Below are 24061 nucleotides of genomic sequence, written 5' to 3'. Positions count from 1 at the left end.
CACTCCCATTATCCAGTTCTTTAAAGTGCCCTGTTGCAAGGTGCAAACTGTCTAGTCCCTCGCAGCATGTGCCCAAGGATGTGACAGCAAGTCCTCAGGACAAGGTATCATTTACTTGGCACTACCTCTTGCACTAAGACAGGCTGGCCCTCAGCAGCTCCTCTGCTTCCTTTTTCAGTTGCTGCTGAAATTTCTCATCTTTATGAGCTGTAAGATATTTTTAAGTAGTCTTTGTCACCTATTTTTCCTCTTTTTTCCCTTTCATTTTCACCTGATACTGTACAGAACTCAGAATTGTATTGCAAAATTGCTTTTCTAAAGCAAGAGGTACAGCCAAGCAAAAACTTGTTTCATGTTTTGATGGCATGTTGCCAAAGGGCCGAATTTGCAGTAGGTGACATCCAGAAGAACAAATGATCTCTGATGCTGGACTCCTATAAACACCAAGAGTAGCAGCCAGTGGGCACCATGTGATTGCTGGGGGGCTGGCACTGGGCAGCCTTGTCAAAAATCAGGAGCTGCTCTGCAGTCAGTGTCAAAGTGAGGGTGAATCCTAGCTGGAGTCTCTGTACACCCCTCCAGAGATGTTTTCTGATCCATACCCAGCATACTGCATATATAAGGCAAATCATCTCAGGCTCATTAAAACAGCACCATCTGAGCTGGAATAGGGATAGGAGCTAGTGGGTGCAGTTGGTGACTGGCAAGAAGCAGAGAGTGCCCCAGCACCAGAGTCTGCACTCTCTCTTTGCTTCCAAATCTCATCTTCACAGCAGGTGATTTGCAAATGACTTCATGTTCTGGCAGGGGAAGTTTAGAGTGGCTATTAAGGAAAAATTTCTTCACTGAAAGCACAGGTCAGGCATTTGAATAGGCTGCCCATGGAAGACGTGTAATCACTATCCCTGGGAGTGTTCAAAAGGTGTGTGGATGTGGCCCTTGGGGACATGATTCAGTGGTGAACATGGCAGTTTGGGTTAATGGTTGGTCCTTTCAGCCCTAAGGATTCTATCATATTCCATAGCCACAGGGGATTTCAGAGGAGGCTAAACAGCACAAGAGATGGGTCTTTCTCTTTCCTGTTCTAGACAGCCCCTGCAACTCCCTGCCATCAGTGCACAGAGATTTTACAAAGGCACTAATTGCTTCCAGCTTTCATAAATATTCTGGTTTAGGCCTTTAACCAGGATTAATAAAAAGAGTGTGGGTTTGTTTGGTTTTCATGCAAATGCAAGCCTCCCTGAGGGAGATATTCTGTTAAACTCTCCCCAATGGCTGCTTTAAGCAGAGTTCACTCCTTCTGAGGGTTTCTCCCAAGCCTTGGGTCCTGCCTGCTTGCTTGCACAGGCAGTGCCACTGCACTTGGTGCCACCACACAGGAAGTCTCTTCCCAAAGCCAAGGCCTCTGCTTCAGCTCTGCTTTCCTTTACAGTAATTTCCACAAATCATTATCTATACTGATTTCCTCTGTCTAATGGAAAAAACTGGAAAGAGATACAATCACTGCAGTAGCGATTTTTCTAATATCAGCAGGTTCTTTCCTCTGACACTGTATAAAATGGAAAGAAATTTGAAACATTTCACAGTTTCACAATTTCACTTTTACTATTCTTCATCCAAGTCTGTTTTCAATACCTGAGGTCACCTGGAATCTCCTTTGCTCAGCTGCAGTGGCTCCAATCATGAGAGGTGGGAAGCATTTCGCCCTTGGCAGGGATTGGTGTGTGTGTGTGTATTTTCTGCTTCTTGTTTGTAGTGTAAACAGGCACAGGCACGGAGGTGGAGTATTCCCACACGGTGAGTATTGCCCCTTACCGGAACTTGCAAGAGAGCTGGTAATGCAGGTACTTTGGATCTCATTTAGTAATTATTCTGGAAAGTGTTTTAGCAGATGCAATTAACTCATGATGCTGGGAACAAATATGTAGTGGCAGATTTTTAAAACCTCCTGGAGCCTGTTCCAAAGTGATAAGCTAGAAAGGACCATGGGTTTTGCAGCTGTGTTTCATCTTGAAAACAAACTTAGCCGTCCAACATTAGCCATCCCTTTAACCCAAAGAGCCTTTGTTTTAAGCATCCTGAGAAAATAGCAATAAAAACCAATATAACATCAAAAATTACTTAGCTAATGCTCCTATTTATCTACATTTACCCACTCATGATGGGTAATTACACAAGTACCCACTGTAAAATAATACCACTGGAAGTTAGCCACACATAATTTTCCTGATCACTCTACTTCTTCCCTTCCTGCACAGTGCCTTCCAGACACTGCCTTGCAATAAGATGCAAACAACTGCAAGTGAGAGATGTTTTAGAGAAAGCTGCATACATCTCTCTGGACAAATATGGCATTTAGAAAAACAAAGCAAGAGGCCTGAGAATTTTTGACCTGACTCTTTATCCAGTAAAAAGCATGAATGTTCTTACTGCACATTCAAATACAGTCACTGTGAAAATGTGGATGTGTGAATTAAGGAAACAAAGTGTTGATCACATTGACTGTGATATGTCCCTGTTTCTCTGGACCAGCAAAACTTCCAAATGAACCATACCTCAATATTCAGTCAGGCCTTTCAAAACATAACCAAGTTCAAAGTTCTCTAGTGAGCCAAATCTCACCCACTAAAGGACAAGTATATTTCTGAAGGCTCTTAAAAAAGAACGTGCATGGTTTTTTGGTGGTTGTATGTATCTATCTTACATCAATTAATTTAAGGAATCTTTTCTGACAATCTGTCAGAAAAGTCAATTTGTCTTTATAGTCAGATACTCAATGTCTGTGATGTTCCTACCAGCTAAAGTTATTTCTGTCATCCCCAGCTGCTTTCCTCTAGTGAATCCACCTCTGCAGAGTTACTGCAACAATCAGAGCAATCACCATAGAAAACCTTTCATAAAAAATGGTCCAATTTTCCTCTGATCATCATCTGACAGAGCTTTGTTGCTGTTTTGTCCAGGAGAGGGAAGACAGAGAGCTGCAGCTCCTGAACATCTGCCTCCTCAGCTATGAGGGAGAGCACCTGCAGCCTCATGTCACAGATTTTTTTTCTATTCTCCTATAAAATAAACAACATTTCTTTTTTGAAAATCCCAAAGACTTCTGCTTTCTCCTCTGTTGTGTTATCACCTATAGATAATATCATCATATGCACTGATGTAATTTATTCCATTTTCTTCTGCACTGGCACAACCGGACTCAGGACAAGGATTTGTTTTTTCTGATGGATACAATAAAAATGGTATCAATCAAAAGAAAGAAATGCAAAACTAAAAGACAACTAAAAAAATAAGTGAACTTTGCTGAGGAAGAGACTTTTGAGACATTCCATCACCCTTGCGGTGGTTATCCTTGCATTAGCAATGTTAGGGGCCAAATGGCACTAGCAGGTGCTGTATGACCTGTCCCCTAGCAGTACAACCACACCTTGGGTGAGCAGGGTTATTTGCATTACAGCAATGATATCATGCTACTTCTAGTTTGTCTGGGAAAAAATAAATAGGGAGGCATGAAATGAAATGATACTGAGAAAGGCTGAGAGGGGCTGAAAAGTCTTTTCCTAACTTCAGCTTGGACAGCTCCTTTCAATGGGAAGCACACAGAAAACCTTGTTTGCAGGAACTTTACAATTTTGCTCTTCCCCACGGAGAGTTTGTCATCCCCAGGTCTTCCCATATTGCTGGCAGGACACACACCATGCCAAGGTGATGTGCAGAACGCCACAGCTCGAGCAGATAAGGCTGATGAAAACGGGGAAAGCCATTTTTCACTCACTACACCAATTTTTCAGCCACTTCTCATGGCTTTTGGAAATGTAGGACCCAGAAGTTTTCCAGACTCATCTGCTACTCTGAGCTTTTAATTAGAAGTAGGTAAAAAGCTCAGAAAGCCCAGCTGTTGTGAAAACGCTGGAACACCTCGTGAGAAGCAGTGCCTATCTCCTCTCCCGCAAGCTATTCTCACAGCCCCACCACCATGAGCCAATGTTTATCTATTCTCCCTAAATATTTATTAACATGAATTAACAGGTGACAGGTATTTTGACATTTAGAAAAGAAGCACTGCTAATTGAGCAGAAAAACAAAACCTTGAAAACACCCACCGACCACAAATACACAAATACATGTAAATGAAGTCTCAATCAGATCTGAAAATCACCAAAAACTAAACTATTGCATACACGATGCCTTCACTGACTCATCCCTCAGAGAGCCTCCTGAAGTTCTCAGCTTGCTCCAGGTAATCTTCAAAGCAGAACACCACGATATCATTACACATGTAATAATTAGTGACCTGGATGAAAACTTTACCAGCAATATCACTTTTCAATTAAGACTTTTAGCTGCACCGAGGTGCAAGAAGAGCTGCTTGGTGCAAAACAAGTGCTGTGAGCCTCAGGTCTGCAGGGTTTCATGTGGCTCAAGATGCTGTGAGGACACAGTGTGGGGCTGTGGGGGCACCAGGGGCACAGCAGGGACATTGGTGTCCGTGGGGACATTGAGGACACAGCAGTGTCTGTGTATGGTTGTGGAGGTTCAGAGAGACAGTGGGTTCTGTGGGGACACCGCGGTGCCTGTGTGGGGCTGTGGGGACACTGAGGACACCGCGGTGCCTGTGTGGGGCTGTGGGGACATTGAGGACACCGCGGTGCCTGTGTGGGACTGTGGGGACACTGCGGGCACAGCGGTGCCTGTGTGGGGCTGTGGGGACATTGAGGACACCGCGGTGCCGGTGTGGGGCTGTGGGGACACCAGGGCACACGCTCAGCAACCCGCACCTCCGGGACCCCCGCGGCCATGGCGGCGGCGAGGCGCGCACCGGGCATGCGCGGGGCCCGCTCGCCGCTCGCTCCCCTCGGCCCGCGCGTGCAGCACCGCGGCCAGCGCCCGCGCGCACGGGGCGGGGCGGGGTTGGGCGGGGGCGCGCGCGGGCGCGGCGGCGCGCGGAGCCGGAGCCGGGCACGGGCACGGGCACGGCGGCGCCGAGCGGAGCGCAGCCCAGCGCGCTCCTCAGCTCGCCCGGCCGAGCCCAGCCGTCGCCGCCGCGATGTTGGACCCGTCGTCCAGCGAGGAGGAGTCGGAGGAGCTGGTGGAGGAGGAGAGCGGCAAGGAGCCGCTAGCGCCCGCCGCGGCGCGGCTCTCGCCCAGCCGCCCCGGCGAGGGCCCGGGCGGCGGCGGCGGCGGCGGTGCCGGCGGCGGTGGGAGCGCCGGGGGGCTGCAGCCCGGCGGGCGCGGCAGCAGCGCGGCGCGGCCCGCCAGCCCCAGCCCCTCGGTAGCCAGCGAGAAGGAGAAGGATGAGCTGGAGCGGCTGCAGCGGGAGGAGGAGGAGAGGAAGAAGAAGCTGCAGCTCTACGTCTTCGTCATGCGCTGCATCGCCTACCCCTTCAACGCCAAGCAGCCCACCGACATGGCCCGCCGGCAGCAGAAGGTACCCGTGCGCTGCCCTGCCCTGCCCTGCCCGGCTCTGCCCTGCCGGCCGGGCTCTGCCTCTCCTCTCCATCACCCACCCACCTTTGGCTGCTCCCTGCCTGCCCCTGCCATCCACCCACCCTCCTGCCCCCTTCTTACCCAGCCGGTGTTGACTTACCCCTGTGCACGCTCTCTAGATCCCCCTCTGTCCGCATCCCTGCCCACTCCTCTCCTCTCCTGCCGCTCCCGGGCCTGCAGCTCCCCGGGCACCCCAAGGGCACTCCCGGCTCAGGGCACCTTGGGCCCACGCGGAGCGCTTTGCTGGCAGCAGCCCTGGCTCGGAGCTCGGGGCAGCCCCCTGACCCCCTGTCACCCTTCGTGCTGCTCCCCGACATGCTCTCCCACACAGAGCCGGTGACATACATCGTTGCTTCTAGTTACGCAATCTAGTCGCGATTCGGGAAGTTTGGGATGTTGGCCTCTAAAGGTTGTCGAAAGGAGAGAACTGGGTTATATTGCTGGGAAACGCCAGGCACGTGCTGTTGCCTCCTGCAAAGGGACTCCGCAACTCCATGCTTACTGCAAAGTTTGCTTAACTGGGAGTGCTGGCACTGACTTGGGGAGTTGCTGAGTCTCATTTCAACTTCTTGCAAGTGTTTATGTTTCACGAGCTCCCCAAGACCGCCTTCCTGGTGAAATGCATCAGCAGAGGTTTGCGGTGAAGTCTCTGCCACAGTCCTGACTCGTCCTCCCCCAGTGTGTCACCACAGCAGGGCCGTGTGCTGCTCCACGCAGAGGCTGGGCAGGAGCGCTTCACCTGGGCTCCCCATCTCCAGGAGCTCTCTTGGAGCTTGTTTCTCCTCTGAGGCACAAGCTCATGGGCCAGGGCAGAAATTAAGTTTCTTCTGGATCTGGACACAGGCATCTTTCAGTCAAATGTAGCCAACTTTTTCCCTGTGGCAGAGAGAGTTGATCTGTGATGTAATGTAGCTCTCTGAAACAGCTGGCTGATTTTTTGTCACCGTTTTCGGGTGAGTTTCTTAGACGGCAGTTTTAGCCTTGATCCTGTTCTGTGTTCACAAATGACCTTTGCAATTCAGGCAGACTCCTGGATGTATTGATGCAAACGACATTCAGTTCTGCTACACCACAGGACTATTATTAGTCATTGCAACATACGGAGGTAGGAAAGTGTATCCGTACTGTATCATGTAGTTTAAAGGCAATATAGGACAATCTGTTGCTGGAAGCTTGAATGATCTGCTTTTGTTTGCTGAGCAAAGTACATAGCTGAAATTATAGCCAGGTTTGGAGTTTCTTTTATCTGTTCTTTTTCCCTACAATGCTTTTCAGCAGATGGTGAATTTCCAAAGTCGTTTTGGCTTTTGTTTCCCGTGTAACTTCTTTGTGTTAGAGAAAGATGATGAAACTTACATTATTATTAGTTAGTTTCACTGAAATACAAACAACTAAGTCCTGCAACTGCATGTAAAAGTGAACTGAAGATGAAACTTACATTATTGTTAGTTTCACTGAAATAAAACCAAGTCAGTCCTGCAATTGTTTCTCACATAAAAGTGAACTGAAATTGATAAGCAGTTTATCCAAAGGAGCATGCAGCATTTTAGCAGTTCAGAGAAGAGTGGCTGGGAAGGACAGTTTATAGTCACTGAAATCAAAATAGGGCCCTGTGAAAGGACAGAAGGGAGAGGAAAAGGTGGGGAATAAAGTGCAGGTGAAACAAAGAAATGGGAGTAATGAGAAAAATTACAAAATGGCAGCAATATTCAAGGCTATGTGGAAGTTACACAGGATCTTGGGAGGAAAGAATCCATTCTCTGTGAAATGAAGAACATAGGGAAACATTTCTGGCTTATTAACATAGCTAAAATAGGTGTGTCTTGGGGGCTGACCCTCTCCCCTCAAACTTAGCAGTGAAATAGAATTGGGAAAGCTAAATTTACCATGATAATACATGTCAAATTGAATTTACCCTTTAAAAGGTGAATTAATTCTGGGTTTTTTTTGTTTTCTCTATATCCCTATATTCAGTTGTCATGATCCTTGCCCTTTTTTCTTTGCCACGACTCCTGTTGAAGTCAATTAAAGGACTACCAGAGCCTGGAGTTTGTTGATGAACTTCATGTGCTCCTTTGCTTTGCTTTCCTAACACATCCCTCTGGGAAAGGCCCTTCCTTCTCTGGCTGGAGGGAGACCAGAGGGTGAAGGTGAGGGACTTGATTCCTCTTGAGCACTGAGCTTCAGTTGCAGTGTATTGGTTGGGTCTTCAGTAATGATAAAAGTGTCAGGTGCTCAAGACTCACCAGAGTGGAACAAATGCATTTTGTTTCTTAGAGGAAAGGTGAGAGAAAACTGGATTTTGGTCCTGCTCTAATGGGGGCTGTTGGGTCAGTTTGCTCATCAGCAGAAGAGAGATAAACTGCTTCCTTTCCCATGTGCCATTTGCCTCTCCACCCTCACAGTCTGCAGTTTGCCAGGGAATTGTTTCATCCTTGAAGAAATAAGGAGCAGAAGATCCCCAAGTATTGTTATTTGCAGTCTCCAGGCTGGTGTGCGGGACCATGCTCCCTCCTTTCCCAGTGGTGCTGGACACAGAGGCTGCAGGGGCTGCTGCTTGATCCCCTGCACATGCAGGGCCCTGGAGATGCCAGGCCTGACCCTGCCCATCTGCCCTCTGCAGTCACTGCCCATGGACAGGGTGTCTGGGAGCCCCACTGGGGCCCTGCCCAGGTGAGGGGACCTGGCTCCACACCCATGTCAGGGAGGTGCCACCATAGAGGTGTCTGGGCAGAACTGTGCAGCAGTGAGTGCTGGGGACCTGTCCCCAGCCCTACTCAGAAGGTTCTGCCCAGTGCTGGAAGGAGAAGGATGAGGTTTGGCTTCACCTGGCTCGCAGCTGTAGAATGGGTGATGCTATGACCCCAAGCACAGCCCAGGCAGGGACCATGGCTTTGCAGGTGAGGCAGTGAAGCTGTTGCCCTGCAGAGTGGTTTCCTGTCTGGGGTATCTGGTAACAGCCAGCCCACCCCCACCACAGCTGGAGGACCACAGCTGAGATGGATTGTGTTGCAGCCAGCCCCTGCCAGGCTCCCAGAGCCCAGGCAGCTTCTAATAGCTTCACCTTCTTTGCAATTTCCTCAGATCAGAAGGTGTTGGTTTTGTTGTGGCCGCAGCACTGAATTCTTGCCTGGGCTGTGGATCCCTGTGTTGCTCCCTGGGGTGTGTAATCCTCCCTCCTTGATCCTGCAGTGCTGCTGTGTCAGAGCTGGCTGGTGCCCCGGGGGCTGGGAGCACAGTGGCACAGCGGGCACCAGTTGTGCAGCCACACACGCATGTGTAGTGCTCTGGAGCTGGAAAACGCAGCCTGGTGTTCTGCAGCACCCATGAACCACCCTGGAATAAAGGGAACTGTGTAGTTAAGGTGCTGTTGCACCACAAAGGTAATTGCCTGCTGTTTGATAAATTAGAATGTATATGAGAGCGGAGAGAGCAGCAGAAACGTGTGAATGGATGGTGTAGCTGGGTACTTACTGCATGTGGGCATGACAGCACTGCTTGTTTACACCAGCAGTAAGCTCTGTGTTTCAGATTTCCAGATTAACTTAAGCAGAAGCCACTCAGAACTGGTATTTTTCTGATCCTGACACCCCAGAAATTTCAGCCACAGAGGAAAAACTGTTTTTTACACGAGTGTGTTCAGGTCTACACCTCTGCTTTGGGTTTATTTTGATGTTTATGGGATAAGGCTCCACTTGAGTAACTACGCATCTGTGATGTCTACCTGTAAGTTCTTCTATTTACATCTCACTAGCACTATTTCCCAAGGAAAAAGAAAAAAGGCTTATTAGATACCTGCCTGTGTTGTCTTTGCTTCCCACTTAGGTTTCTTTTTTAAGCCACCACTGAATTCCAGGCACATTAGAGATGCAGACAATGGTCTGCAAGATACTCATCCCTGTAAAGCTTGCTGAAAATAGGGAGATTTCATTTTTATCTTCTACCCCAGATGGGAGGAAGGTGCAGTGTGTGGGCAGCCATTACTAGACACTGGGGAATCTGAGCAAGAGACCAACTGAATGAGGAAAACCTCCCATCAGAGCTTACAATATTGCTGGATATGGAAGGCTCCAGCCTCATGATGCAGCTCAGGAGGAAAGTGGCTTTGCCAGCTCCATGGCTCTCAGAACAATGTGTTTTATTACTGCAGATGGCACTGAGCTTGGTAATTGCATGGCCAGGATGTGTGTGGTCTTTTCTCTAGATCATGCTGGTTTGTTGGAAGTAGAGTGGAGACGACCAGCCGTGCTTGGTGCCTCTTCCCACTTGATCCCAGCTGTCTGAAGCCTTTGGGAAGACAGCTCAGCCAGCAGCCTAGGGATGTTGGACAAGGTGTGTGTCTGTAGTGGTGCAAACCAAGCCTCCTTGGATGTGGGTTGTAACTTTTGCTAAATATCTCTGCAGCGCGGCAGTCAAAAGGCACAGCACAGCCCTGGAATTGGTGTTTGCTCATTCAAAATGGCATAAACTGAAAACACTTGTTGGGAAAGGGGCAGCAGGAATAACTTTTTAGGAGATAAAATGAGGAGAGCACATTAGGTCAGACATTGTTGCAGCTGTGGTTGCCACTGCCTGTCTTCCTTCCTGCAGAACAAGGGAGAAGGCAGGCAGGAGAGTAAATCAGTTCTCAGTGGAATAAATGCAGGATGAAAAAAGTTCCAGATTTGTTGCAGATTACCAGGGCTACTCCTGGGAGAAGAGGCTCATGATTTGGGTCCCTGTGTTAGCCTGTGGGATGACGTCAGGTGCATTAGGAAAATTCTCAGTCAAATTCAGCAAAGCTCTTAAGCTTGTGCTTTGCTGAATGGTGATTGATTTAAGCACAGTGCTTAATGCAGAACAGGTGTGAGGGGTCAGAAACTGTTCTATTGGTTACAGTGCATCTTAAAATACTGAATTCCGGCCATTTCAGCAGGCACAGAGATGCTACAACAGTTAGGACACAGTAAAGCTAGTGCAGCTTTCCAAATAACCATATCTTCCTTATCGTGGGTTGGATTGTTACTCTCATGCCATACTTACACAAGTTCTCTCATAAAAGCACCAGAACACTGTTCTTCTGGGACAGACTGAACTCACCTGGTGTTGGGACTTGTTTTAGCAGTTTTCTGCTGGAGGAATTTGTTTTTGTGATCAGATTCTGCTCTGCTGGTCCCAAGAAACCCTTGGAGATTTTTGGTTTTCTCAGTTCTGCAGGGCAGGAGAGGTAAAGACGATGCTCTGCTTGTTTTCTGTCTGTCCCTCAGTTGCTGTCTAGTGCTATTTAGGAAGCAGCTGCGAGGTGCAGGCAGCTCTCAAGCATGAGCTGTACCTCATGCACAGCTCTGTAGTTGCAGCAAAGCTTGCAGGAATATTATTAGTGCTATGCCTATACAAACCTGGAGGAATAGTTAGGGGCTGGCTTCACCACTTAGATGGCTCAGTGTGGGCACAGGCCACTGCCACCATCAAATGAGGGCTGTGTGTGTGGCTGGGCTCGTGGCTGGCACTGTGCCCAGCTCTGTGCCAACCCTGAAGTGAAGGTGAGCCTGCTTGCAGAGCATCAGCATGGCAAGGAAGGTCTGGCACATCTTAGATGCTGTGCTGCTTAGCAGTGTGGAGTGCAGAATGTGATTACTGCGCTCAAGTTGTCTGGGATCTGCAGAAAACAGTTGTTTTCAGTTAAAACACTTATAATTTATTTTGCCAGTGTCTTATCTTAATTTAATTTTAGGAGATATTAAATATTTGTCATACTTTGGCTATTTATATACTTGCAGTTTATTGGATTGTGAAGTGGGTAATTAAATAGGCTGTGAGCTCGGTCTTTGGCTGTTGTAAAACTTTGCAGTTCCTGATCCATAGCCTGACATTTCAATTACTGTGGGTGGCACCTCTTGGGCCAGAGATGCTACTAACTAAGAGTGGAGAAGACTTATCTGATCATGCAGCTCCAAGCCCTGCTACAGCCCATTGTTTCAAAAGGTGTAATTTATGGCCTTGCTTTGCATAGTCTAGACACTCTCCCTGAAGCACTTTGCCTCTTGCACAACTTGTAATTTTTTTTGCTGAATGGTGAGTCACTTGTTCTCCATTTACCTATGTGGAAAGTGGTCGGCAAGTCATTTCCCCATGCAATTTTTTGTTAGCTGGAGAAATATTTAATTTGTTTTTAGTTTATTTAGCAGGAGCAGCCCAGCCATCACAGCTCTGCTACTAGCAGTGTATATATACAAACCCCAGAGCTACTGCCAGTGCTGTAGTCCAGAGTGGTACAAGGTAAACATCTTCTTTCTGTTTCATGATGTAAACTTGATCAGTATGTTAAGTCTAATCAATACAGTATGATCAATAAAGCTGTTGCTTGGAGAGTATTGATGTGAATCCAGCTAGTGGCTTCAGCAGTGCCAGGGTTTCACCCCCAAAATGATCTCTAGAAATCAGATATTTTAGTGTGCCTTTGAGCATTAAGACTAATTAAAACAGTAGAGTTCTCTTAAAGTAGCAGACAAAGGGACTTTCCTTGGTGATGAGCAGCTCTTCTCCATTTTTGTCACCCAGGAGGGTGGGAGAGGTTTGATGGATGGCCCCTCAAAGGTGTTCCCTTCCTGGAAATAGAGCAGGGTGAGGTCCAAGGGAAGGTGCCACCTCCCTGCTGAGCTCTTTTAGAGCATGGTGCAGGCATGGCAGGACAATCAGAATTTTCTCCTCACATTGGATGCTCCTTATGCAAGTGGCACCACCAGCTCCCAGTGGATCAGAACTGGGCCACCTTTCTTGGAGGGGATGCTCCGAGGTCCAGCAATAGGGTCCAGCTGCCTCTTCATGAGGATGGGTGAGGGGAGATGTGAGAAATGGAAGGTTCCTGGGCAGCTCCCCTGGGTCATTACCAGGGAGGTACTGACAAAAATACACAGAGCATCCTAGCCTGGCACTTGCTTAGCAAGAAGTTATTTGTGGGTACAGAATATTTGAGTTGCTTCAACCAGGTTTTCCTCTGAATTGTGTGGGCTTCATTTTTAAGACAGGACATAAAGTGCAGTTGCTGCGTGTTTAATGTTAACCTTTTGAAATTGTTGTTTGAAAAGGTGCTTTTAGTAATAATATTTGGTATTGTTTGTCTGTGATTCAGGCTGATAAAGTCAGACATTTTCTAGAATTTAAACACCTGAGTCAAAGTGTCATGCAAATATTTATTCATCTTGGGGTAAGTCGTGCTGTGTTTGTAGTTGTCATAGTTCAAAACCTGTCTGTCTACTTCACAGTAAGGTTGGGAGCTTGGTCTTTTAGTAGTGTCAGGTATATAGTGGCCCTCATGGGTGTCTCCCCATACCTAAATGTTAATATTTGATGAAGAAACTTAATGAAATCTAGATTTAGTAATGTTTTTTAGTGACGGTGCTGTGGTGTTTATCTTTGGGGATTGGCAATACAATGTGCACATCTTGAAGGAACCTCACTGACTTTGGTAGGACTTTGGGCTGGTGCCACAATGCATTTGTGTAATACCCTGACAAACAGGGCTGATGGTCCAGCACTGCCCTTTTGTGATCTCGTGTGCTAAATTAGGGTGACATTCGCACAGAGGCAGGGCTTTCAGACTTTCTAAAATCTTCAAATCTAGCTTTCTCTGTAGACCCTCTGCAGACCACCTTCTGCTCCCTTTTTGGGGTGGGATTTAGACCACACTTGATGATTTAGGTTTAGCATTTATGAGCTGGATCTGATCCTGTACAAGCATGGAGCAGAGTGACCCTGTCCCTGCAAGTCTATCACTCGCTGTATGTCTTCAGCCAGGTGATGAATTTTGGGGGGGAAAATTTCAATAAACTTTTTGGCAGTGGAAAAGAAGTATTTGTTTAGGATGTTGTCGTTGCCTGAGGCACTTCTGCAGGAGAAAGAGGCCTCCTATCCAGAGCAGCTGCAGCACCGCAGTGTGCACAGGCTCAGTTCAGTCTCTTGGAGCAGAGATAAAAGGGGGTGGTTTGGCTCCCAATTGCCTGTCTGGCACAGGGGAGGACAGTAATAGGGAGGAAAGGCTGTTTTCCAGGCACACACCTTGAGGAGCTACTGATAGAAGAAACTGTTTGTTAATAATTGTCCTCTTGAAACAGTCTCACGGGTTGCCTTGTAAAGAGCAGTGTCTGCTCTAGCATTTGGATTTGATTTCTAGCATTTGCATTTGATCCTGAGAACCCATTGAGCTGGAGAGGATGGCACTAGGAGTTTGCAGAGTCTGTAAGTTTGTAGCAGCCACTGATGTCTGTTAGTTGCAGTGTGCTTTTAATCCGTGAAGTCTGTGGGGCTGGCTGACTCCTATGGGATGCCATTCTCCCTTTCCTGGGGAATTTAAGTTACCAAGGCACATGATGCTAAGTTGACATTGCCCTGAGGTGCAGAAGGCTTCAATCCTGTTGAAGGGTTTTACTGCTTTGAGCACCCCAACATGTGACTACAACCCACAAGTTTTTCCCCACCTCCACATTGCAGGGGAGCAGCCCCATGCTTTCCTCAGAGCCCCTCAGAGAGAGACAGTGATTTACCTTTGTTGGAAGGGACATGGGTGTGTGCATGAGGGTCATTTCAGAGCCTGGAGTGTCACAGCCAACAAACAGACTCTGGCTGGCACTGGAGAGGACAAGGTGCCTGGCTGGTGGGATAAAAGGACTTGGCTGTTAGAGGGGAAATAGACCAGTAATACTAAATACAGCTCTGTGCTCAGTGATGTTGGTTCTGCAAGAAGGCACTCACTCATCTGGTTTCCAGTTGGTGCTTTGCTTGGGAATGAGCTGTTATCCCAAGGAGTGATTTGGGGGAGCCCTGTCCAGCCAGTTGGCCAAGTGAACCTAAACACTGTAGAGACACTTTGGGAAGAAATTTCTGGGCTTGCTCTGGCCAGCCTTGACATGTGGCTGGTACAAGTGGCTGTGGAAGGGAGAAGCTGCTCCATGAACAGCAGATGCAACCTGTGTTCCACTCAGTGCCCCCCTCAGGTGTCTCTATCCCTGTCTGATGGGTGTGGGCTGGGAAGGAAGGAGCACTTAGGTGTTATGTTTTAGGCACAGAAAATATGGGATGATTTGGGAACAATTAGTTGCAGCCATCCAGAAGTTCTGTTGGACTGTTGCTGATGCTGTAGTTTTGGCAAGGAGCTACTTTCACTCTGCCTGATGTGCTGTTGCAGGGGGTCAGCTCCTCCACACCTCAGCAGCAGAGAATTTAGGCAGCTGGAAAGTGATGTGGGTATCACATAAGCAGAACATCAAGCAAAAGGCAATTTTCTTCTAAGATGCCAAACACCTTTTCCTAGTTCAGCAAGAGGGTAGAAATGCTTTGCATGTTGCATGTGACGAGTTTGCTTTTATTGTCACCACCTTCCTTCCTTCCTTCCCAGCAGACTGCTCCCATTCTCCTTGCAGCCAGAGATGATGACAGACTCGTCTCTGCCTCAGGAGGAAGCTAATGGGGTGACGCAGCAGGAGCCAGCTGCCTTGCTACCTGCATGGTGACACTACAGGGGGAAGGACAGCCACAGCCAGCACTTCTTCAGCCACAGGCCAGGCTGCATGACCTGTGCACGCTGCAAAAACCAGCTCTGTGCCTCCCACCCTTGCTCTGCAGACCACCCTCTGCCAGTGAGACCTCCAGGCAGAAGCCATCTGCTGCTGTTATGTGGGGATGTTCTGAGCTGCATGGGGTTGGTTTTTGGTGCATAGCAAAGAGCTAGCTGGAGTTAGGACTGCAGAGACTTTGTGTGTGCTCAGTCATTTGTGAGAGCAGAGCAGCTCCCAAACAGGAATCTATGCTGATGCTCTGCATTGGGAAAGAACAGGGAGCTGGGAAGGGCATGAGACCTGGCTGAGGGACTTTGGAATTGGGAAGTTTCAGCTTTGCTCCCTCCCTTTATCAGGTGTTTGGTGCTTTAGTCTGTGAACTTTCCTCCTCTGGAAGGGTACCTGTGAAGGAGCTGGGGCAGGGAGGAGGGATTGTGGCAGTTCTCAGGTGTGGTTGTGTTTTCCTTTTCCATCTCCCATTTGCTCTGCATCAGATATGCCCAGGGCTATGCACAGATGATGGGGAATAATACTCTTCTAGCCTCTAGCTGTCTCAAGAGAGAGCTGGTATCCTCAAAAGAGTTGATCATGCAGTGGTGGATTATGTTAGCCAAGGCTATGCCTGGTATGATTTCTACTTGTTTATGGGCTCCTGGACTTAAGTGGTACCTTCTACTCAAAAAGATGTTAGTTGTAATTCTGCAAAGACTCTTGAGGGTTTTATCTGCTCCAAGGGCTACTTCTTTCCCAGAATCTCTCATGACACATTCCCGCAGAGCCTGAGCCACATGCCCAGCAGGGAGAGCAGCAGTTGGTGCATTTGTTCCAGCCTAACTGGTGTAGGGAGGGAAGGCTGGGCAGAAATGATATCAGAGAGCCTGTTTTTTAAACTGTGAGCTGGCTGCTTGTACCAGCTACGTGAGCCATGGGCATCCCCTGGAGGGCTACACCAGCCTGGAAGGGAGTTACGAGCAGAGCAGTGGAGTGTGCCTGAGGCACGGGTAGGGAACAGAAGCAACATGCCAGTAGCAAGGTTGGAGGATGGAGGAAGTGAATTTGGCACTGGAATTACACTTTCAAACTTCTGATTTTGCTGGTTTTTAAGTGCTGTTACAAGTGCAAGTGCTTGTGCAAAGGTTGTGAACTGAGCAGGATGGGGTCTCCATGGGCGTTGTTAGATTTCTCCATCAATAGTGAAAGCCACCGAAATGCCTGGACTCCTGTGCTGGCTGATATAAAATGGATGTTTCCTTCTAAGGCTGCATTGCATCCCTGCTGCTGAACTTTTATTTGGAGTTCCTCAAACTATGACCTCTGAAGCCTCTGTGGCAAAGCTCCTGCTTGGTACATATTTCATGCAGCAGGATGTCAGCGATAGAAATTCTTCCTGTAATTTCATCTCTCTGTAAACTCCCTTTTCTCAGCTTCTGTTGCATGCCAAAATATTCCTTTCTGCACAGAAGTCACCCCAAAAGTGAATCAGATCCTGCTGAGCAGGACAGTCTTCCCACTACCTATTTATAGTGCATGCAATTACCCTCCATGCATCTCGGAATTCTAATTGCCTTTTTATTGCTGTTTGTAGTGTGTTAAAGGTTTTTGAATGCTCATGCCTTGTGTTCTCATTAGCTCTATTTATTCCTCCTTTGGCTCCCTTCCTCAACCTCATCAAATTTAGCATCTTCATGCCTTCAGGGCCTTGGACAGCTCTGCCACTTCTGACTTCTCCCACGTCCTTGCTTGTGCTGCTGCTCCAGATGCTTTGTGTTCCCCAGTCTTGGTCTGACATGCTCTCGGGACCTGTCTCCTGGAAGGGGCTCTGTGCCTGCTGTGGTACCCTGCCAGTGATCCCTTTGCTGGGCAGGGTGCCTCAGGGAAGGTGCCTCAGTGTCTCTGAGGCAGCTGTCCTGCATCAAACAGGGCTGTTCAGCGTGGTGAGGCTGCCCGGGCAGTTAGGGGCAAGTACATGATTTCCAAATGGGGAGCAATGGTCAAGAGTCTGGGGAGCAGCTGGTAATAGGGACTGGGAGTTGGTAAGCCAGGTGAGAGGCAGGTGCTCTGGCCTGGGGTCCCCTGCATGGATTTGTTTCGTCAGGGTGGCACCAGAGCTGTTGTGTCACCAGTGGTCCCCTTGTGACAAGACCCTTCTGTAAAGCCACAGTCTCTTGGGCTGGGGGCACATACAATTGGTATCACTGAGATTGCTTTTTTTGGAGCTTTGTGTGTATCCTGTACCAGTTTTCACCTGATGGGCTTGTGCAGCACCTGGCACCCTGGTGGGTCACTGGGAACAAGCAGTAGCCTCTGTTTGTCTCATATAACTTCTTGAGTGCAAAGTCCTTTAGAATGTTGTTTGCTTTATGTTTTAGCCTTGTTGTGTGGCATTTCCATGGCTCAGATTAATTTAATTATCCCCCGAGGTGCTTGCTTGCTCACAGTTGTCCAGGACTCTATTGCCCTCCTCTTGTGTATTGAGGAGCCCACACAAATCTGAGTCATCAGCAAATGTAATCACAGTGTTTGATGTTTGTTCTTCCAAGTCCGTGATATATACAATGAATGAAACTGGTCTTAATACCCATCTGTGCCTCCCCTTTCAGCACTTCTTATGTTCCAACATGCTTATTTGCTGTGTACAGCCCTGCCACTCTGTCCTACCAGCATTTGTATTGACCAGAGGAATTAATGTTTTATGTAAAATTGTATCAAGAGCCTTCTCATCCTAAAGGTAACTTATGGCCAGAGCTTGCTGTCAGCAACTCTAGCATGTCTGCTAAGCACAGTGTCTGCTCAGGGAGGGCTGAGCTCAGTAGCCTGCAGTGCTCTGTGTGTTGGGCTGAGGATGGGTGAGTGCTTCGTGCTGCCAGCCAGCATTCAGTGTCCCTGCCTGAGGCTGGTCCCAGCCTCCGACATGATGGCACTTGTGGCATGGGCTGTGCAGCGTCACTCTAGGCTGGCATCCTCATCTGTGGGTTCTGGCTGAGTGTGAGGGTTCATTAGCCAACAAGAGAGTTACTGAACCGGAACAGCCTGGAGCTCCTTGGTCTCAGTGGGAGTTTGCTGTTTCAGGTTCCTTGTGAAAGGTGAAAGCAAAGGCAGAGCTTGGCAGTTTGGGCACTGACTTGGGGGCTTGAGTTTGAGCCAGGTTACAGGCTCAGCTCCCTGCTCACTTCTTCATAGACTCACACAATTATCCAGATCTTTCTCAAGCTGTTATCAAAAAAGTGGTGAAAATATTACTCCTGGAAGACAGAGCTTATGAGATGCTGAGTGAATTGCTTAGTGCAGGATGCAGGTCTGGGGAGCACTGGGGCTGGACCTGGTGAGAGTGGCTGTGCTGTAGCTCAGACAGACACTGAACACCAGGGGCTGCCCCTTCCGTGACTTGCTGTGTCCTCCAAGCAGCTTTTACAGCTGCTCCCTCTTAAAATAAGACAGTTAATAGTCTTGCATAATTCATGCTTACAAGTTGTACACATTTGATGATAGAAGGAGCTGATGTTTCATTTACACACATGGGGCTTCATATAGATCGTAACAGCTCTGTGCACAACAGCCATGCACCCTTTCCTGCTGTTTATGTTTGGGCAGGTGGACAGCAGCCTGCCTGCTGTTTCCATAAGCAGGGCAGTGCCTGGCTTGCCTGCAGCCTGCTCCTCTGACATTTCCTGAGCTTGTCACAGGAGCTGCCCCTCCTTCAGGAGGGAGAATTGCAGTGTAATGCAGAAGCAGGACAAGAAAATCTTCATCCTTATTGCTCTCAAACCCCAGCTGCTGTATGAAAGGGAGGCAGTCTGGAGTCCTGAGCCTAGTTTTGCATTGCTGGGAGTCCGTGGAGCAAGGCTCTGCTCCAGATGGGCTCTCTGGGGATGCATATGGATGTGCTCTGGCTGCCCTTGCTTGGGGCGCTCTCAGTGCACAATGTGGCCTTCAGATGTTCGTGCTCTGGTGAGGGCTCAGGCTTCAGGGACAACCAACTGTGACTAGCAGGACATGGGCATTTTAACTCATGTAGCAGCTCAGCTGCCTTCTGTTAAAGCCCACACATTCAGGGGAAGAGTAAGACCTCTGATTCTCTCCTCTCAGCAAAGGCATGAGAGCCAGTGACCAGCCAGAAGCAGCTGCCTTGCTGTTTGGTTGCTGCAGGTTTAGGAGAGAGTTACAACTGTAGTGGGGCAAATCATCTCCATTTATCTTTGGTGTTATGCCTCAGTGATGTCAGAGGGTCTCTTTACATTGCATATATATTCAGGCTAAGCAAATCACAGTAGTTTTCCTGTTAAGATTTAATGATGAAATAAGACACTTATAAGTGATTTATTTTTTTTCTTTAGCCAGTTGCTTCATTTGCTGTATAACCTTAATGCTAATGGTAATAATCTTTCCTTGCTGTGACTCAGGGGAATGGATGTGCCTTTTGAATTTGTTTTTTTTTACCTAGACAGAATATTTGTGGTAGTTTGTTGTTTTTTTTGGTGGTTTTTTTACAGCTCTGATTACTTGCTTTGCAATGCTCTGACCTGTATTCAAGGTGAAACTTATGATAAATATTTGCTTTAGGGGGAGAGGAGCAACCATGCTTTTGAGAAGATTAAGGCCTGTCAGGCAGCAATCCTCATTTCAATTAGACATCAAAATGCAAATCATCCAGACTTCAGAGTATGTCAAGGTGAGAGCAGAAAGGACTTTAATACATTCTGAGATTAAGTTGAAATCCTTGAGCACTTTAATTGTTCTTGGTTAGTTACGCTGTCTAGGAACCATGTGGGGGTAAGTTACAGCTGTGCAAGGAAGCCCTTCAAAGATAGATTTAGTCCCAGGGGCTGGAGGAGGGATTTGCTCACCTGGATGCTTGGGAGACTTTGCTGTGTTTGAAAGGGTGAATGACAGAGCTTGGGCAGTGGGAAGACTGAAGTATTTTTTAATTTCTGCTTGAAGAGATTAGCTGTGGTTTTATGGAATGTAAATGAAATTCCTACTCTTCGTTCTCTTTTTCTTGTATCTCCTTCTGACTTCTCAAGCAAACATTAATGAAAAAATTGGGGGTAAGAATCAGCAGAAAAAACAGCTTGTCCCCGTTGAAACCATGGGTACAAGGTCGTAGCTGTTTATGTAACAAATCTCAGGATTCAAAAACTGTCCTTGGTGTCGTCTTGTGCAATTTTTCAGAGGTGTTTATGGAGTCACAGTATTATTTTGCACCAGAAATTTTAGCCATACACTGTAATTGTACATTGTGCACCTGTTTGTATCCAGTTTGAATGATCACACTTTGTAGATATGACACAGAAGCTTAATGAAAAAATCGCAAAAATGCAAATTATACATCTATCTTATTAATAAAAAGAATAATTATGTTAGCATGTAGACTCTGCACTAGAAAAACTTCTGTAGACAGAAAAACTCTCTAGCTGTCTGTGTTCTTGGAAGCTGGACCTTGTGTGAAGAGCATTTGCAGCCACCTCACATCACCCCCTTCCCAAGGGAGCCAAGCAGCCAGTGAGCCCCCATGGCTGGCAGATCTCCCTGGCCCTGCGGGGCTGGGGCTCTTTTTGCAAGGCAGGTCTGGGCATTGCTCTTGGGAGTTGCTGGGCCTTGGTAACTCAGCAGAGGTGGGAAGGGCTACAATCAGAGAGGCAGAGGCAAAGAAACAACCTCCTGCATCATGCAGGCTGCTGCTGAATCACTGTTTATGCTGTTTCTGTACCTGCTGACTTGATGCATGGAAATAGAGTACCTCTATTTTTAGTTCTTACCTTGTGCATTCATGCACATGCACGCTGAAATTATACTTTTTGTGATGGGAGCAGTTTCTTGCCTACACAGGGAAAGTATTTCAGAGTTGTGGCACAGTAATTCCCAATTTCTTCCCTTCCTAAAATCATCTGCACAAGGAGAGAGTGAGGGAGAGCTGCTTGCTCTCTGTAGTAGTACAGGATGCCCTGAGTGCATTCAAGCTGCTGCTGCAATCGATGCCATCCAGACATGCTCCTGCCCCACTGCCTTTCTGGCAGCAGAATTACAGCTGCCAAATTTTATTCCATACCCTGCTGGCTTCCTTTACCCTCTGCTTTAGAGCTTATTTGATACCTAAATAGGATTTATCAACTTTTGCAGCAGGACCACAGTGTTTTGGTTTGTTGCTGTCAGTTTTTAATCTGTGATTTATTTTGCCCCTGTTGATGCTAGTGGAGCAATATTCAGCTCTATCAGCAGAGGAAAAGGTCCCAAGATGAAACCAGCACATTTGTTTTGGCAGGAGTTGTGTGTTTGCTGTTACCTGCTGCTGCATTAATTGTGCTGTGAAAACAGGCACCACTTTTGAAGTAATTTAGATATAAATTACCTATATGAGCTGGGACATTGAGGTGAGGGAAAGCAGTGACTCGTTGGTACCAAAAGATGACTCTTTTCACTGGGGGCAAGATCTGGTTTATTCTGTTTATGCTGCAGGAAGCCAGTGGTTGCTGGTGGAACATTCCAGTGAAAACAAAGCTTTCTCATTCTAGTGTGTTGGGATTGACAGTGGCATTTGGGAAGAGAAGAAATAAAAAGTGCTCTGCTTTTAAATGGCTCTGTCATTCATGTAGCAGCAGCTTTGTGATGCTGTCTGTCCTCAGCTGCTGCAACTTCAGAAGCTGAGATTCCCCAGAGCTGATGAGATTATTTGACTCAGTGATATTCTTTAGAAAATGCATTATTCCTTCCCTGCTATCCTCCTGGTGCACAGGGTGCTGGTCCCTGCCACCAGAAAGCCTAGGAGTGAGTGCTGCTGCTGCTAAAATGAGTAAACTCATGCATACAGTGACAGCAAACTGGTCCAAGTACTGTGTCCCATGTGAGAAGTGTGACAAAAGGCTTGTCAGGATTCTGCCTTAAATTCCTGTGTCCAAAACCTTAAGGCTGTACTTGGCAAGCATGAGGTTTTTCCAACTGCCCTCTTTGATTTGCTCTTAGGAGAAGGTAGCCTAGGGGAATAGCTGCTGCTCTTGAATACTGGGTGAAGTTTGGCATCACCTGGGTGGGAATTATGCCTTTGCCCTGAAGGTCTTTGCAGCTTTGGTTTCTGGAAAGGCTGAATGCGAAACTGTCATCTCCCAGCAGGTCTCATGTCTTAAAGCACTTGCAACAGACCCTGTGGCAGGCCTTGCTTTCCTTAGCCAGCTTATTCAGAGTCTCAGTATCCAGAAATTTGTGTTGCCTCCAAGTTCAGATCCATTTCTTAAATAACCTTTTACTGCCCTGTGAGAGTTTTGTCTGGCCAGCAAGAATGACTTAGTGATTCTGGTACTCACTCTGGCCCAGTGATGCCTGATGTCTTTTGGGTCCTCTGCTGCCCTTCATCATTACAGAGCCTTGGCACCCACACCCAGGAGAGAATGGTGTCCTTGTGAAACCCTTGCTGGTCCAGTTTCTGTCCTTGTTTCAGGGATATCAGGAATGAAGCAGTTGCTTGCATCACTGCAGAGTAATTTTCTGCCTCTGGAGCCACGCACAGAGCTGCAGCATGTTCACTCCTCGCTGCACACACAGCCCTGGCTTTTCCTGGTGTGAAAAGCCTGCTGAATTGTTTTAAAATGTCACAGCAGGAAAGAGCTTTATTTCTTGTACTCCATCATTTATGCCAGCCCAACTTGTGAGCTGTTTGCCAGAAGCACGTGCATGGGTGTAAATGCATTGGCTTTACATGGACCTGTTTTCTGTGTGTTTGTGGCTGCCCTGCTGAGAAGCATCACCAGGCAGTGCTGGAAAACTCCTGTGGCAAAAGAGGGAAGAAAGGGAAGAGGAGAGCTGGGGAGAGGTGGAAGGAAGGTGCTCCTCTTGAAGCAGAAACACCATTTGCTTCTGCTTCACCTTCTTACAAAGAGACAAGGAGGGCCTTTGGGCTGTGCAAGGACACTTCCCCCCAGTAGATGGGAATGGGATAGAGCAAGGGCTACCCAAGAATAGCTGTTTAGAAACAGATCCATGGTACCTCTTGGGTTTGGGGGGAGAAACACTGGAGGTTTGGGCACTTTTTTTCTGGACTTCAAACTGGACTGAAAAGACTTTCTCCCCAAATATGTTCAAAGCTAAGACTTACAAGGCTGAAATAGTGTGCAAGCAGCCCCAGCTCTCCCCAAGGCTTCAATTTTCAGGATTATTCAGAGATTTGCAAATTAGAAAGGTCCTGAAACCAGTTGCCTTGAGTTTCAGTGCAAAAGCATTTGATGGTATGTGGCATCTTGCAGATCAGTTCCCAGGCACCATCCCCTGTTGGTGGTACTTTTCCATCCCTGATGCTGTCTGTGGCCAGAGCTCTCTGCTTGGCTTATAGCCACACTCTGTAAGGCACAGAGGAACCAAGGCAAGGGGAAGAGGCTGAGCACAACCTGTGCAGAGAAGGTGCTCCCAAATCCGTGCTGGCTGCCAGCTCTTTCTTCACTGTGCCCAGGGAGATGCCAGTGACTGTGCCAGGGATGCTGGGTGTGGGGTATGGGATGTCTCTAAGGACACCTGAGCAGACAGCTTGGAGGTCAATACCTCGTTAGAGCAAAGCCATGTGCCTGCCTTGCCTCTCTGCTCTCTAATTGCTGCCTCAGTGCTTCCTATCTGCATCCAGTAAGCAAGCTGCTGGATAGTTAATTACTGCTCTGCTCTGAGTGCTGTGTTATAGTCCATTCTGTCAATACTAATTGTTTTATAGAAATATGAAGTACCTCTTCGCCTTTCCTCCGAGGACTTGGAGATGCAATGTGAGCTTTAATGATATCATTCTCCCTTCTGTCCACTGTGAGCAGGAAAGTATCTCCCATTTTCAGTGGGCACTTAGGGCTCCGCTTTTGGGGTCTGTTCCAGTGCCTTTCCAAAAAAGCTCTTTCCTTGCCCTGGTACCTTTGATGCTGTGTATTTATAACTAATCAATTGCAACCCAAGATCAGAGCTATGATTATCAATTGTCCTGATGAATTCAGGCAGTGCTTCATTACATTGTTCCCTTTCTGGGTTGGGTTTCTTCTTTTTTCTTTTCAACCTTTGGTTTAATAAATAGGTGCAAAAGA

The 24061-nt window shown here is 47.6% G+C and overlaps 1 protein-coding gene across 2 annotated transcripts in view; it reads left to right on the top strand.

The window, feature by feature from the left end:
* Positions 1-4956: 4956 nt before the first annotated feature.
* Positions 4957-24061, top strand: part of CADPS (calcium dependent secretion activator) — a 204182-nt gene continuing 185077 nt past the window's right edge. The window contains exon 1 of one of the 2 annotated variants that reach the window (XM_036390827.1): positions 4957-5428. In XM_036390827.1, the coding sequence (XP_036246720.1) occupies positions 5048-5428 (381 nt within the window). In that variant the 5' untranslated portion in view covers positions 4957-5047. The remainder of the gene's footprint in view (positions 5429-24061) is intronic. The other variant, XM_036390824.2, reaches the window with a different exon arrangement.

Source organism: Molothrus ater, chromosome 11, assembly GCF_012460135.2.
Source record: "Molothrus ater isolate BHLD 08-10-18 breed brown headed cowbird chromosome 11, BPBGC_Mater_1.1, whole genome shotgun sequence".
NCBI classification, from domain to species: Eukaryota; Metazoa; Chordata; class Aves; order Passeriformes; family Icteridae; genus Molothrus; species Molothrus ater.
This window is presented reverse-complemented; position numbering and strand designations above follow the sequence as displayed.